The sequence below is a fragment of the Mesoplodon bidens genome (assembly GCF_964165515.1).
Source record: "Mesoplodon bidens genome assembly, contig: HAP1_SCAFFOLD_1345, whole genome shotgun sequence".
Taxonomy (NCBI): Eukaryota; Metazoa; Chordata; class Mammalia; order Artiodactyla; family Ziphiidae; genus Mesoplodon; species Mesoplodon bidens.
This window is the reverse complement of record NW_027672260.1, coordinates 39,001-51,690: the sequence shown is the minus strand read 5'-3', so window position 1 is coordinate 51,690 and position 12,690 is coordinate 39,001. Positions and strand designations below refer to the sequence as shown.

The window sequence follows — 12,690 nt, the reverse complement described above, 5'->3', positions numbered from 1 at the left end:
AGCCTCTCTGCCAAAGCCCCACCAAGGTGTGACTGCCAGCATGTCTCAAGACTAGCTGCAGCTTGCTCCAGGCTGTAGTTCAAGCCCCTCTGGCTCCAGCCATACCCCCAAACAAGGCAGCAACTGCCATCATGCCACAGGAGAATCCACGGTTTACACCAGGCTCTGACTCTAGCCACTCTGTCTCCAGCCCTAATCCCCACCAAGGTGGTGGCTGCCAGCTCAAACCAGGAGAAGTCATGACCCTTGCTCATTTCAGATCTACATCTCCCACCAAAGCCACTGAGCACACACAGAGTTTGAATGTTTGGGGAATGAGGGAAGAGTGCTGAGAGCTAGAAACATAACAGGGACACATTCAGGACTTTGTAAACATGTTAAGAATTGTTGCCTTTATTCAAAGTCTTTGGGGGATATTAACAAAGGAATTAATCTATTTCGATTTTTTGTTTGTTTTGTTTATTCAAGATCCATTTATTCTCTAGTTCTGCCCACATGGAAATACCCTCCTTGAGGAGGCGTGCCTTCACTTTAACACCTTGCAATGAAAACACGTGTTCCGAGGTTTCAACTAGGAGATCCACATTCTTAAAGCACATTTTTTTTTTTTTTGCGGTATGCGGGCCTCTCACTGTCGTGGCCTCTCCCTTTGCAGAGCACAGGCTCCGGACGCGCAGGCTCAGCGGCCATGGCTCACGGGCCCAACTGCTCTACGGCATGCGGGATCTTCCTGGACCAGGGCACAAACCCGCGTCCCCTGCATCGGCAGGCGGACTCTCAACCACTGCGCCACCAGGGAAGCCCTAAAGCACTAATTCTTAAACCTCATCTAGATTTCTCCCCTTGGATGGGGGGAGAGGACCCAAACACAGCGAAGAACCGCTCAGGACGGCGGGCTCTGCTCGCGCAGAAGACCTTGCAGCTGCCCTGACCACCCGGCTGGAGCCAGGATTAGGGCCCTGAGATGAGGGGCGCCTGCTGGGCTGCCGCCAGCGCCACCGCCCCCAGCTCCTGTCCTCTTCACTGGCTTGCTGTCACCTCTAGTTCCCCTGGAGTTGGGGGATTCCAGACGCTCTCTGCTCACACTTCTGCATCACGCCTGCTGCCTCAGCACTGCTGATCCACACCAAGGGGGAAAAGCACACAGAACTGCTTTTCAACACACCAACGTTCCACACACAAGTTATTTTATAAGCCTGCGGGTTCTTTTTTCATCAGAGGACATTCCCAAGGCACTCTCCTGGAGGACTGAGGCCGGTGCCCTGGGCTCATCAGCAGGATCTGTCCTGAAGCCAGGAGTGACAAGAGCCACACCTGCAGGTCGATTCCACTGACCAGCCGCCCAGGACCGAGCTGGGCCCACGGACCTTGGTCTGGATTGTGTTGGCTGGTCATTCTTGCCCAGGTTCACAGGCCAACAGCCAGTGTCCTTCCTTCCCTGCTCATCGCTGCACCGGCGGCTCACTCCTACCTGCTGCCGTCACGCGCCTGGCAACCTAGTGTTCCGGGGCCAGCCAAGAACTGAGACCCCAGCAGGCCCCTAGTTCCCAGCAGGCCAACTCCCCATTAAACTACTGCTGCCTAGCCTTGTTCTCGAGGCTTCAGAGCCGGGAAAGTGCGGAGAGCATAGCAAGCCGCGGCGCCCCCAGCCCCGGACCCGCGATGCTCCGCGGAGGCGCCGTAACCTCCCACTCTGCGCCCGCCTGTCCCGTGGACCCGGGCGCATCTCCGACCACCGCGACCCAGGACGGAGGCACGGGGCGCGGGGCTCGGCCGGCGGCGGGCGCTGGGGCGGGCGGGGACCCGGGCTCCGGACCCGAGGCCGCGCGGACCCGCCAGGCCCACCTCCGTCCCCGCCGCCCGGAAAGCAATCTATTTAGATTAATGAGTTGTAAGACAGTAAGAGAGGGGAGAGGAAAGCTGGTTACAGTTCTACTAGCTAGGATTCTCCAGAGAAACAGAACCACTATAACGTTGTTGTTGTTTTTATTTTAAAGGAATTGGCTCACACAATTATGGGAGCCGGCAATTCCAAAATGCACAGGGCGGTCCAGGAGATTGGAAATTCCAGCAAGAGTTGATGTCACAGTTTTGAGTCCAAAGGCATCCTGGAGACAGAGTCCTTCTTTTTAAGGGGACTTAAGGCTTTTCTCCTAAGGCTTTCAACTGATTGGATGAGGGCCACCCACATTATGGACAGTAATCTGCTTTATTCAAAGTCTACCGATTTAAATGTTAATCACATCTAAAAAAACACCTTCGCAGCAACATCTAGACTCATGTTTGACCAAACACCTGGTCACTGTAGCCTAGCCAAATTGACACATAAAATCAAATATTACAGGAGTACTACTGTAAAATAAAATATATATAAGGTGGTAGCTGGGGGAAAAAAGTGCTGACAACGAAAATGAAGAGCAACGGGAGATAAATATTGGACTCAGAATGTACAAGACTTTGTCACTGAGTGCAAGCATGTGGAGGGAGAAAAATACATTACCCTCAGGTTTCTAATCAATATGTTGATTGAATGATGGTGCCTCTTATTGGGATATGGAACATTGGAGGGGAGCAAGTTGGGGGTGGAAGGAGATAATTACTTTAGACGATTTGTGCTTGAGACTCAACAGACAAAAATATTTTTGTCTAAAGCACTAAATAAAGGACAGGGAAACAGAAATAAATATGGTAGTCATCAGTGTATACAGATAAATTAAACTTCACAGGGGAAACACAATCTAGTTCCCTCAGTCTTCCTTAACAGGCTGCATCTGAGCACGAAAAAGTCACTTAAAGAGCTTGTTCACTCGCTCCCTAGGAATTCAGGAACCCTGCTCATTTCCACAGAGAAGTCACCAGTTTTGACCTGACATAAGCATTCACAGCTGGTTTGGTCAGGGGCATCTCATCCTGTTCTTTTATGAAGTCTCCTGTAACTAGGCTGCAGCCAGACTAGGAACACAGGCCAGCATTTATGGGTCCAAAAAGCCCACCATCTACAGATAACCATGCAAAAAGAACGTGTCCAGTAATTTTACTGTCTGGTTCCACTTGGTCATCTCCCCTCAGAATGTACTCAGTCATAACTATAATTATCACACTCATTCCAGGACAAGCTGCTGTTGAAGTGGACACAGTCTCAAAAGGTTGGAGGTCCAAAAACCTTAACTTATAGCAGAGTACAGCTTTGGAAAAGATGTGAATAAAATTTTATAGAATTTTCTGCAGAGTATTTTTTCATGTTAACCAACTTGTGTTACTAATTAATAATTAAATTTCATTTTATTAATGGTAGCTCACTATGGGCTTCTAATTTACGTTCTCGTATCAGAAAATCTAATCCTGACCTTTACTAAGAGCTTTCCCATTGTCTAATAACCTACAGACCAATATATTTTGACCACAGACACTCTTTGTCCTTTTATTGTTATTTTAGGGTCTATCATTAGATCAAATACTAAAAAAATTACAAATTGATTAAGAAAATATTTTTCTAGCAAGCTCTCTCTTTACCCCCAAGCTGAGGTGAGCAAGTGAAGCTAGACTAAGCACAAAGGAAAAACAAAGCAGTCTTCATCAAATAGGAAGAGGCGATTTTAAAGGTCACCGCAAGATTAAGGAGAGTGGCCAAGACGTCGGAGTACAAGGACACTGAGCTCACCTCCTCTAGGGAGCACACCAAAATCACAACTATATGCACAACAACCATCGATGAAGAACACTGGAACCTACCAGAAAAGATCTTCTACAACTAAATACACAAAGAAGGAACCACAACAAAACAGGTGAAAAGGTTGGACTCGCGGTATAATCAAACCCTATTACCCCCGGGGTGGGCGACCCTCAGACTGGAGAATAATTATAGTGCAGAGGTCCTCCCACAGGAGCGAGAGTTCTGAGCCCCACGTCAGGCCCCCAACCCAGGCGGGGGTCCAGCACCAGGAAGACGACCCCCAGAGCATTTGGCATTGAAGGCCAGTGCTCCAGGCAGTTAGCAGGAGCCCCCCAGGACCGGGGGAAAGAGAGACTCCACTCTTAGGGGGCACACACAAAATCCCACGCACACCTGGGCAGAAGCAATAATTTGATAGGAGCCTGGGCCAGACCTACCTGCCGGCCTTGGAGAGTCTCCCGGGGAGGCAGGGGGCATGGCTGCGGCTCGCCCTGGGGACGAAGTCACTGGCAGCAGCTTTTCTTAGGGGCTCCTTCTGCTGCGTGGACGCCGCTGCTGGCGGGCGCCATTTTGAAAGTCTTCCTCCAGCTCATTAGCCCAACAGCCTGCAGGTGCCGGCGCTGGGACGCCTCAGGCCAAGCAACTAACTGGGCGAGGACACAGCCCCAGCCTTCTAAAGACAGGCTGCCTAAAAGACTAAAGAGCCCACAGCTGCCTTTAGACGCAGCCCTAGACAAGGCCCTGCCCACCAGAGGGCCAAAACCCAGCTATAACCACCAGGGGGCAGACACCAGCCAGTCCCACCAGGAGGCCTGCCTCTAGACCAACCTCACCCACCACGGGGGAAACACCAGAAGTAGACACCAGAACGTAGGCCAGACCCTACCCTGGGACCAGCTGGGCCCTGGCCCCGCCCACTAGCAGGCCAATGCAACCTTCAGGACCTCCCGGACCCCATACCCAACTGGGTCAGGAACCAGCCCCCACACCGATGATCTGAAACGAGCTCCAGGATCTCCGAGCCCTGCAGCCAGACTCCAGGAATCAGCTCTTCCTGCCAGCATCTGGCACTAACCCCAGGACTTATCTTCACCTGCCAGTGGGTGGGCAGCAGTCTCAGGATCTTTGGGACCCTGACTCCACCCACCACTAGCCAGCATGAGTCCCGGGAACCCCTAGAGTTCTGCAACCAGCCACCCCGTGACCAGGACCCACTAAGCAGCAGCCAGCAGCATCCGCACGAGGGAGGGCCTGGCAACCAACCAGACGAGGAGCCATCCAAGCCCACCAGACCAGCCACATGCCCACCACAACAGAAGGACCCATGCAGCCCTCTTAGGGGGAACCCCTAGAACATACAGCTTGGGTGATGAGAGGGGAGTGCACTGCTGGGATGCACAGGATGCCTTCTACAGAGGGCCACTTCTCCAAGGTTGAGAAATATAACTAACCTACCACAGATATAAAAATAAAAATAGCAACTTAGAAAAAATGAGGCTGCAGAGGAACATGTTCCAGACAAAGGAACAAGGTAAAACCCCAGAAGAACTAAGAGGTATGGAGATAGGCAATCTACCTGAGAAAGAGTTCAGAGTAACGATCGTAAAGATGTTCAAAGAACTTGGGAGGAGAATGGATGCACACACAGACCGAGAAGTTAAAAGTTTTTAACAAAGCTCTCTCTTCAGAGCCTCATTAATCTCACTGTTCCTCAGGCTGTAGATGAGGGGGTTCAACATGGGGATCACCACCGTGTAGAACACAGACACCACCTTGTTCTGATCAGTTGAGTAGCTGGACTTGGGCATCACATAAATGAATGTGATGGTCCCATAGAACAGAGCGACTGCTGTGAGGTGAGACGTGCAGGTGCAGAAGGCCTTGCGGTGCCCCTCGGTGGAGCGCATCTTCAGAATGGTGATGAGGATTAGGAGATGGCTATGACAATCACCGTGACCACAATGATGGAGCCAGCTGTAAATGAGAGGACAACTGCGGGGATACTGATATCAGAACAGGAGAGTTCAACCAAGGGAGCAAAACCACAGAAAAAATGATTGACTCGATTTGGTCCACAGAAAAGTGAATAATAGAAGCAAATAGTAAAAGACCAAGCACTGAGAAAACCACCTACATAAGCCACTGTGAGTAACTGAACATAAACTCGTGTGGACATTTTGGTGGAATAAAGCAGTGGGCTGCAGATTGCCACGAAGCGATCATATGCCATGGCAGCCAGAAGGAAGCATTCAGTTGACCCAAAGAAAACAACTGAACCAAGTTGAATGGCACATCCAAGATAGGAGATGGTATTTCTCTCCACCAGGAAATTTGCAAGCATATTGGATGTTACAGAAGATGAATAGCCTATGTCAGCAAAGGCCAGGTGGCTCAGAAAAAAATACATAGGATGATGGAGCTGAGAAGAGACTCTGATAAGAATGACTGTGCTGAGATTGCCACATATGGTCACCAGGTAGATACAAAGGATGATCGTGAAGAGGATGACTCGAAGAATTGGATCGTTTGTTAAGCCCAGTAAAATGAACCCTGTCATTGCAGTATTGTTCCCATGCTCCTGGGAATCCATGAGATAGGGTAGCTGCTACCAAAATGAACCTGTGATGAGACATTACATTAAAGAAGTTTTGAATTTGATGGTTTTCTTTTTATTAATACACATAGAGTTTATTATAAACAAGTAAATTATTCAGTTAGGTTTGGACTGACTTTTTTTTACCTTAGAGTAAAAACCTTATATTCTGTTATTTTTATATATATTTTAGAGTAGAAAATTTTATTTATTTATATAATGAGTATTCTATATTTTAAAAATTGTTTTCAGCACGAACACGGGAAAACCTGCTTCAAATAATGTATATCTTTCCCTCTTTATATTATATAATACCTAACGGTTATTGAATATTTACTAAATGGCAAGCCTTGGGTTAAGAATTTTCTATTTATTTCTATTTTAATTTGTATGAAATAATATTAAGTATTTAATCTCATGTGTAGACAATGAAACTGAATTTGGCAACGTAACTGAGCTAAGTTTCCATAGCAAATTGTAGAATCAAAGACGTGACTCTCAGGTAGTTTGAATACAGTCCATTCCTTTAGTAGCTATGCTATAAATGAAATTAAAGAATACTTATGATGAAGTCAAGTCTCTTGGAAATGGGTGGATAACAAATTACGTTGCTACTTTCTGACAGCTAAAGTATAAAAGAGGTGCCTAGGTAATCACAAAGGTTACAAAATTCTCTCAATAAAACAAGACCATGTTTTTAAAAGGAGAAATACAATTTTCTTAGTTGGACAAAGAAGGGGAAAGAAAGTTCGAATTAAGGTTATAAATGAAGTCAGCTATTATAAATGTATTATGTTTATTTCACATTTACAATTAAATATTGTTTTCCCAATTAGTTTGAAATATCAAAATAATTACTGTGCAAAATCTTACATGTGTAATATCTAGGACATAATTAAACTACATTCACTCAAATCTGATCATTTCCTAATGTAATTATGTTTTCAAATTGGAGTAATATAGAACAAAATAGTATTCATTTCAACATAATATATTGATATATATATATATATATCAATATATCAAGTCCATGGTGGGACTTGCTGATGTCTGCCCCCTGGTGGGTATAGCTGGGTGAATAAAGTTCCAGCTTAAAAAGTTAAGAAGTGTACCCAGGTTCGCCCAGCAAGTTGCCAGGCTGAAACTCATCTCCAAGTTCTCTGGCTTTGTATTCTCAACTTTGCCCCAAAGCCTCTGGTTGCCTGTAAGCCTAAGCCTTCAGAACAATAAGCAAAGGAAGTCTTTCCAACATATGCACAAACAGCAAGTCCCCAAAGCACCTTAAATGTAGTGAATTTTATAGTATAATACTTATTGGCTGAGTACCCAGTTTAATATCGTTGAAAGACCATGTGAGTTTCTGGTCTTACGGGTGGAAAAATGAGGAATCATGGTAACTTGAATTATGCCTATTTATACACTAAGTAGACTATAGAAACAGGTTAATTCAGCTAAGGTTACTTGCTAGCTGGCTGCTGGATAGCATCTGCCCTGTTTCTCCTGGCTTGTGAGAACAGATACAACTTTAGAGAGTAAAGTGTTCTCAAATGGTTATTGAAAATCAGGACAACTGATTAACTCACAAAAGCCAAATATCTTACCTCTAAAAATGAGAATTCATTCATCTTACAGTAATAAATTCAGAGTCATTGTTGTACTATAAGAGCTGTGCTATTTTAGTGTTTGCCTTTGAGGATAAACCTCTGAAGATTCTTGAGATTCAAATGTGAATTCAAAAGCACCAGGGGTCATTATCACATTCTCCAGTGAATATTGAGCAGTGCACCTCACACAAATATAACTAATATTTAAGGATTCTGTCAATTCTCCAAGCGACCAGTTTCTTTCTTTTTCTACTTGTTTGTGCACTTCCATTTGATAATTATTGGAAGTATACTATAATAAATTATCTCATAGCTAAACATTTGTTCTGTTTAATACATCAGGTTAAGGACTACACTACCAATATAAAATGGTAGAAGAATGTGCGATCAAGATAGCAGATTAGGAGGACCCTGAGCTCACCTCCCACAAACACATCAAAATTACAAATATATATATATATATAGCAGCTTTCTCTGAGGATAACCTGAAAACTAGACAAATGACTCTTCTACAACCAAAGAAAGAACCACACAGAGTCTAGTAGCAGAGGAGAAGTGATCGAGTTGGGACCCACACCCTCAGTGGGCAACCCAGAGGAGGAGAATAGCACAGGCTCAGGGATACTCTCTAAGAAGAGAGAGGTTTCAGCCCCACAGTGGGCACCCCAACCCTGGGGTCAAGCGCCAGGAGGATAAGCCCCATTTCCTGGTTTTGAAAACCAGTGGGGCTTACCAGAAGGCTGTAGGAAACTGAGACTCTGCTCTTGAAAAGCACACCCACAGACTTGCTTGCTCTCAATATCAGTGCAGAGGCCGAAGACTGAAAAGTTCCTGGTGCTCTGGCTAACCTGCGGGATTGCCCCAGAACACCCCACCCCAGCCTGCACCAGTCGCCAGCTGCAGCCTCTCTGCCAAAGCCCCACCAAGGTGTGACTGCCAGCATGTCTCAAGACTAGCTGCAGCTTGCTCCAGGCTGTAGTTCAAGCCCCTCTGGCTCCAGCCATACCCCCAAACAAGGCAGCAACTGCCATCATGCCACAGGAGAATCCACGGTTTACACCAGGCTCTGACTCTAGCCACTCTGTCTCCAGCCCTAATCCCCACCAAGGTGGTGGCTGCCAGCTCAAACCAGGAGAAGTCATGACCCTTGCTCATTTCAGATCTAGATCTCCCACCAAAGCCACTGAGCACACACAGAGTTTGAATGTTTGGGGAATGAGGGAAGAGTGCTGAGAGCTAGAAACATAACAGGGACACATTCAGGACTTTGTAAACATGTTAAGAATTGTTGCCTTTATTCAAAGTCTTTGGGGGATATTAACAAAGGAATTAATCTATTTCGATTTTTTGTTTGTTTTGTTTATTCAAGACCCATTTATTCTCTAGCTCTGCCCACATGGAGATACCCTCCTTGAGGAGGAGGCGTCCCTTCACTTTTAAAACACCTTGCGCTGAAAACACGTGTTCCGAGGTTTCAACTATGAGATCCACATTCTTAAAGCACTAATTCTGTGTGGGGGGGGGGGGCGTACGCGGGCCTCTCACCGCTGTGGCCTCTCCCGTTGCGGAGCACAGTCTCCGGACGCGCAGGCTCAGCGGCCATGGCTCACGGGCCCAACTGCTCTACGGCATGCGGGATCTTCCTGGACCAGGGCACAAACCCGCGTCCCCTGCATCGGCAGGCGGACTCTCAACCACTGCGCCACCAGGGAAGCCCTAAAGCACTAATTCTTAAACCTCATCTAGATTTCTCCCCTTGGATGGGGGGAGAGGACCCAAACACAGCGAAGAACCGCTCAGGACGGCGGGCTCTGCTCGCGCAGAAGACCTTGCAGCTGCCCTGACCACCCGGCTGGAGCCAGGATTAGGGCCCTGAGATGAGGGGCGCCTGCTGGGCTGCCGCCAGCGCCACCGCCCCCAGCTCCTGTCCTCTTCACTGGCTTGCTGTCACCTCTAGTTCCCCTGGAGTTGGGGGATTCCAGACGCTCTCTGCTCACACTTCTGCATCACGCCTGCTGCCTCAGCACTGCTGATCCACACCAAGGGGGAAAAGCACACAGAACTGCTTTTCAACACACCAACGTTCCACACACAAGTTATTTTATAAGCCTGCGGGTTCTTTTTTCATCAGAGGACATTCCCAAGGCACTCTCCTGGAGGACTGAGGCCGGTGCCCTGGGCTCATCAGCAGGATCTGTCCTGAAGCCAGGAGTGACAAGAGCCACACCTGCAGGTCGATTCCACTGACCAGCCGCCCAGGACCGAGCTGGGCCCACGGACCTTGGTCTGGATTGTGTTGGCTGGTCATTCTTGCCCAGGTTCACAGGCCAACAGCCAGTGTCCTTCCTTCCCTGCTCATCGCTGCACCGGCGGCTCACTCCTACCTGCTGCCGTCACGCGCCTGGCAACCTAGTGTTCCGGGGCCAGCCAAGAACTGAGACCCCAGCAGGCCCCTAGTTCCCAGCAGGCCAACTCCCCATTAAACTACTGCTGCCTAGCCTTGTTCTCGAGGCTTCAGAGCCGGGAAAGTGCGGAGAGCATAGCAAGCCGCGGCGCCCCCAGCCCCGGACCCGCGATGCTCCGCGGAGGCGCCGTAACCTCCCACTCTGCGCCCGCCTGTCCCGTGGACCCGGGCGCATCTCCGACCACCGCGACCCAGGACGGAGGCACGGGGCGCGGGGCTCGGCCGGCGGCGGGCGCTGGGGCGGGCGGGGACCCGGGCTCCGGACCCGAGGCCGCGCGGACCCGCCAGGCCCACCTCCGTCCCCGCCGCCCGGAAAGCAATCTATTTAGATTAATGAGTTGTAAGACAGTAAGAGAGGGGAGAGGAAAGCTGGTTACAGTTCTACTAGCTAGGATTCTCCAGAGAAACAGAACCACTATAACGTTGTTGTTGTTTTTATTTTAAAGGAATTGGCTCACACAATTATGGGAGCCGGCAATTCCAAAATGCACAGGGCGGTCCAGGAGATTGGAAATTCCAGCAAGAGTTGATGTCACAGTTTTGAGTCCAAAGGCATCCTGGAGACAGAGTCCTTCTTTTTAAGGGGACTTAAGGCTTTTCTCCTAAGGCTTTCAACTGATTGGATGAGGGCCACCCACATTATGGACAGTAATCTGCTTTATTCAAAGTCTACCGATTTAAATGTTAATCACATCTAAAAAAACACCTTCGCAGCAACATCTAGACTCATGTTTGACCAAACACCTGGTCACTGTAGCCTAGCCAAATTGACACATAAAATCAAATATTACAGGAGTACTACTGTAAAATAAAATATATATAAGGTGGTAGCTGGGGGAAAAAAGTGCTGACAACGAAAATGAAGAGCAACGGGAGATAAATATTGGACTCAGAATGTACAAGACTTTGTCACTGAGTGCAAGCATGTGGAGGGAGAAAAATACATTACCCTCAGGTTTCTAATCAATATGTTGATTGAATGATGGTGCCTCTTATTGGGATATGGAACATTGGAGGGGAGCAAGTTGGGGGTGGAAGGAGATAATTACTTTAGACGATTTGTGCTTGAGACTCAACAGACAAAAATATTTTTGTCTAAAGCACTAAATAAAGGACAGGGAAACAGAAATAAATATGGTAGTCATCAGTGTATACAGATAAATTAAACTTCACAGGGGAAACACAATCTAGTTCCCTCAGTCTTCCTTAACAGGCTGCATCTGAGCACGAAAAAGTCACTTAAAGAGCTTGTTCACTCGCTCCCTAGGAATTCAGGAACCCTGCTCATTTCCACAGAGAAGTCACCAGTTTTGACCTGACATAAGCATTCACAGCTGGTTTGGTCAGGGGCATCTCATCCTGTTCTTTTATGAAGTCTCCTGTAACTAGGCTGCAGCCAGACTAGGAACACAGGCCAGCATTTATGGGTCCAAAAAGCCCACCATCTACAGATAACCATGCAAAAAGAACGTGTCCAGTAATTTTACTGTCTGGTTCCACTTGGTCATCTCCCCTCAGAATGTACTCAGTCATAACTATAATTATCACACTCATTCCAGGACAAGCTGCTGTTGAAGTGGACACAGTCTCAAAAGGTTGGAGGTCCAAAAACCTTAACTTATAGCAGAGTACAGCTTTGGAAAAGATGTGAATAAAATTTTATAGAATTTTCTGCAGAGTATTTTTTCATGTTAACCAACTTGTGTTACTAATTAATAATTAAATTTCATTTTATTAATGGTAGCTCACTATGGGCTTCTAATTTACGTTCTCGTATCAGAAAATCTAATCCTGACCTTTACTAAGAGCTTTCCCATTGTCTAATAACCTACAGACCAATATATTTTGACCACAGACACTCTTTGTCCTTTTATTGTTATTTTAGGGTCTATCATTAGATCAAATACTAAAAAAATTACAAATTGATTAAGAAAATATTTTTCTAGCAAGCTCTCTCTTTACCCCCAAGCTGAGGTGAGCAAGTGAAGCTAGACTAAGCACAAAGGAAAAACAAAGCAGTCTTCATCAAATAGGAAGAGGCGATTTTAAAGGTCACCGCAAGATTAAGGAGAGTGGCCAAGACGTCGGAGTACAAGGACACTGAGCTCACCTCCTCTAGGGAGCACACCAAAATCACAACTATATGCACAACAACCATCGATGAAGAACACTGGAACCTACCAGAAAAGATCTTCTACAACTAAATACACAAAGAAGGAACCACAACAAAACAGGTGAAAAGGTTGGACTCGCGGTATAATCAAACCCTATTACCCCCGGGGTGGGCGACCCTCAGACTGGAGAATAATTATAGTGCAGAGGTCCTCCCACAGGAGCGAGAGTTCTGAGCCCCACG

The 12,690-nt window shown here is 47.2% G+C and overlaps 1 protein-coding gene across 1 annotated transcript; it reads right to left on the bottom strand.

Moving 5' to 3' along the window:
* Positions 1-5,340: 5,340 nt before the first annotated feature.
* LOC308610409 (olfactory receptor 5P6-like) lies at positions 5,341-6,263 on the bottom strand (the record flags this gene model as incomplete). The annotated part of the gene is given in 2 exon segments (XM_081259555.1): positions 5,341-5,603; positions 5,606-6,263. Coding segments are annotated over 2 exon segments (921 nt in total).
* Positions 6,264-12,690: the final 6,427 nt, after the last annotated feature.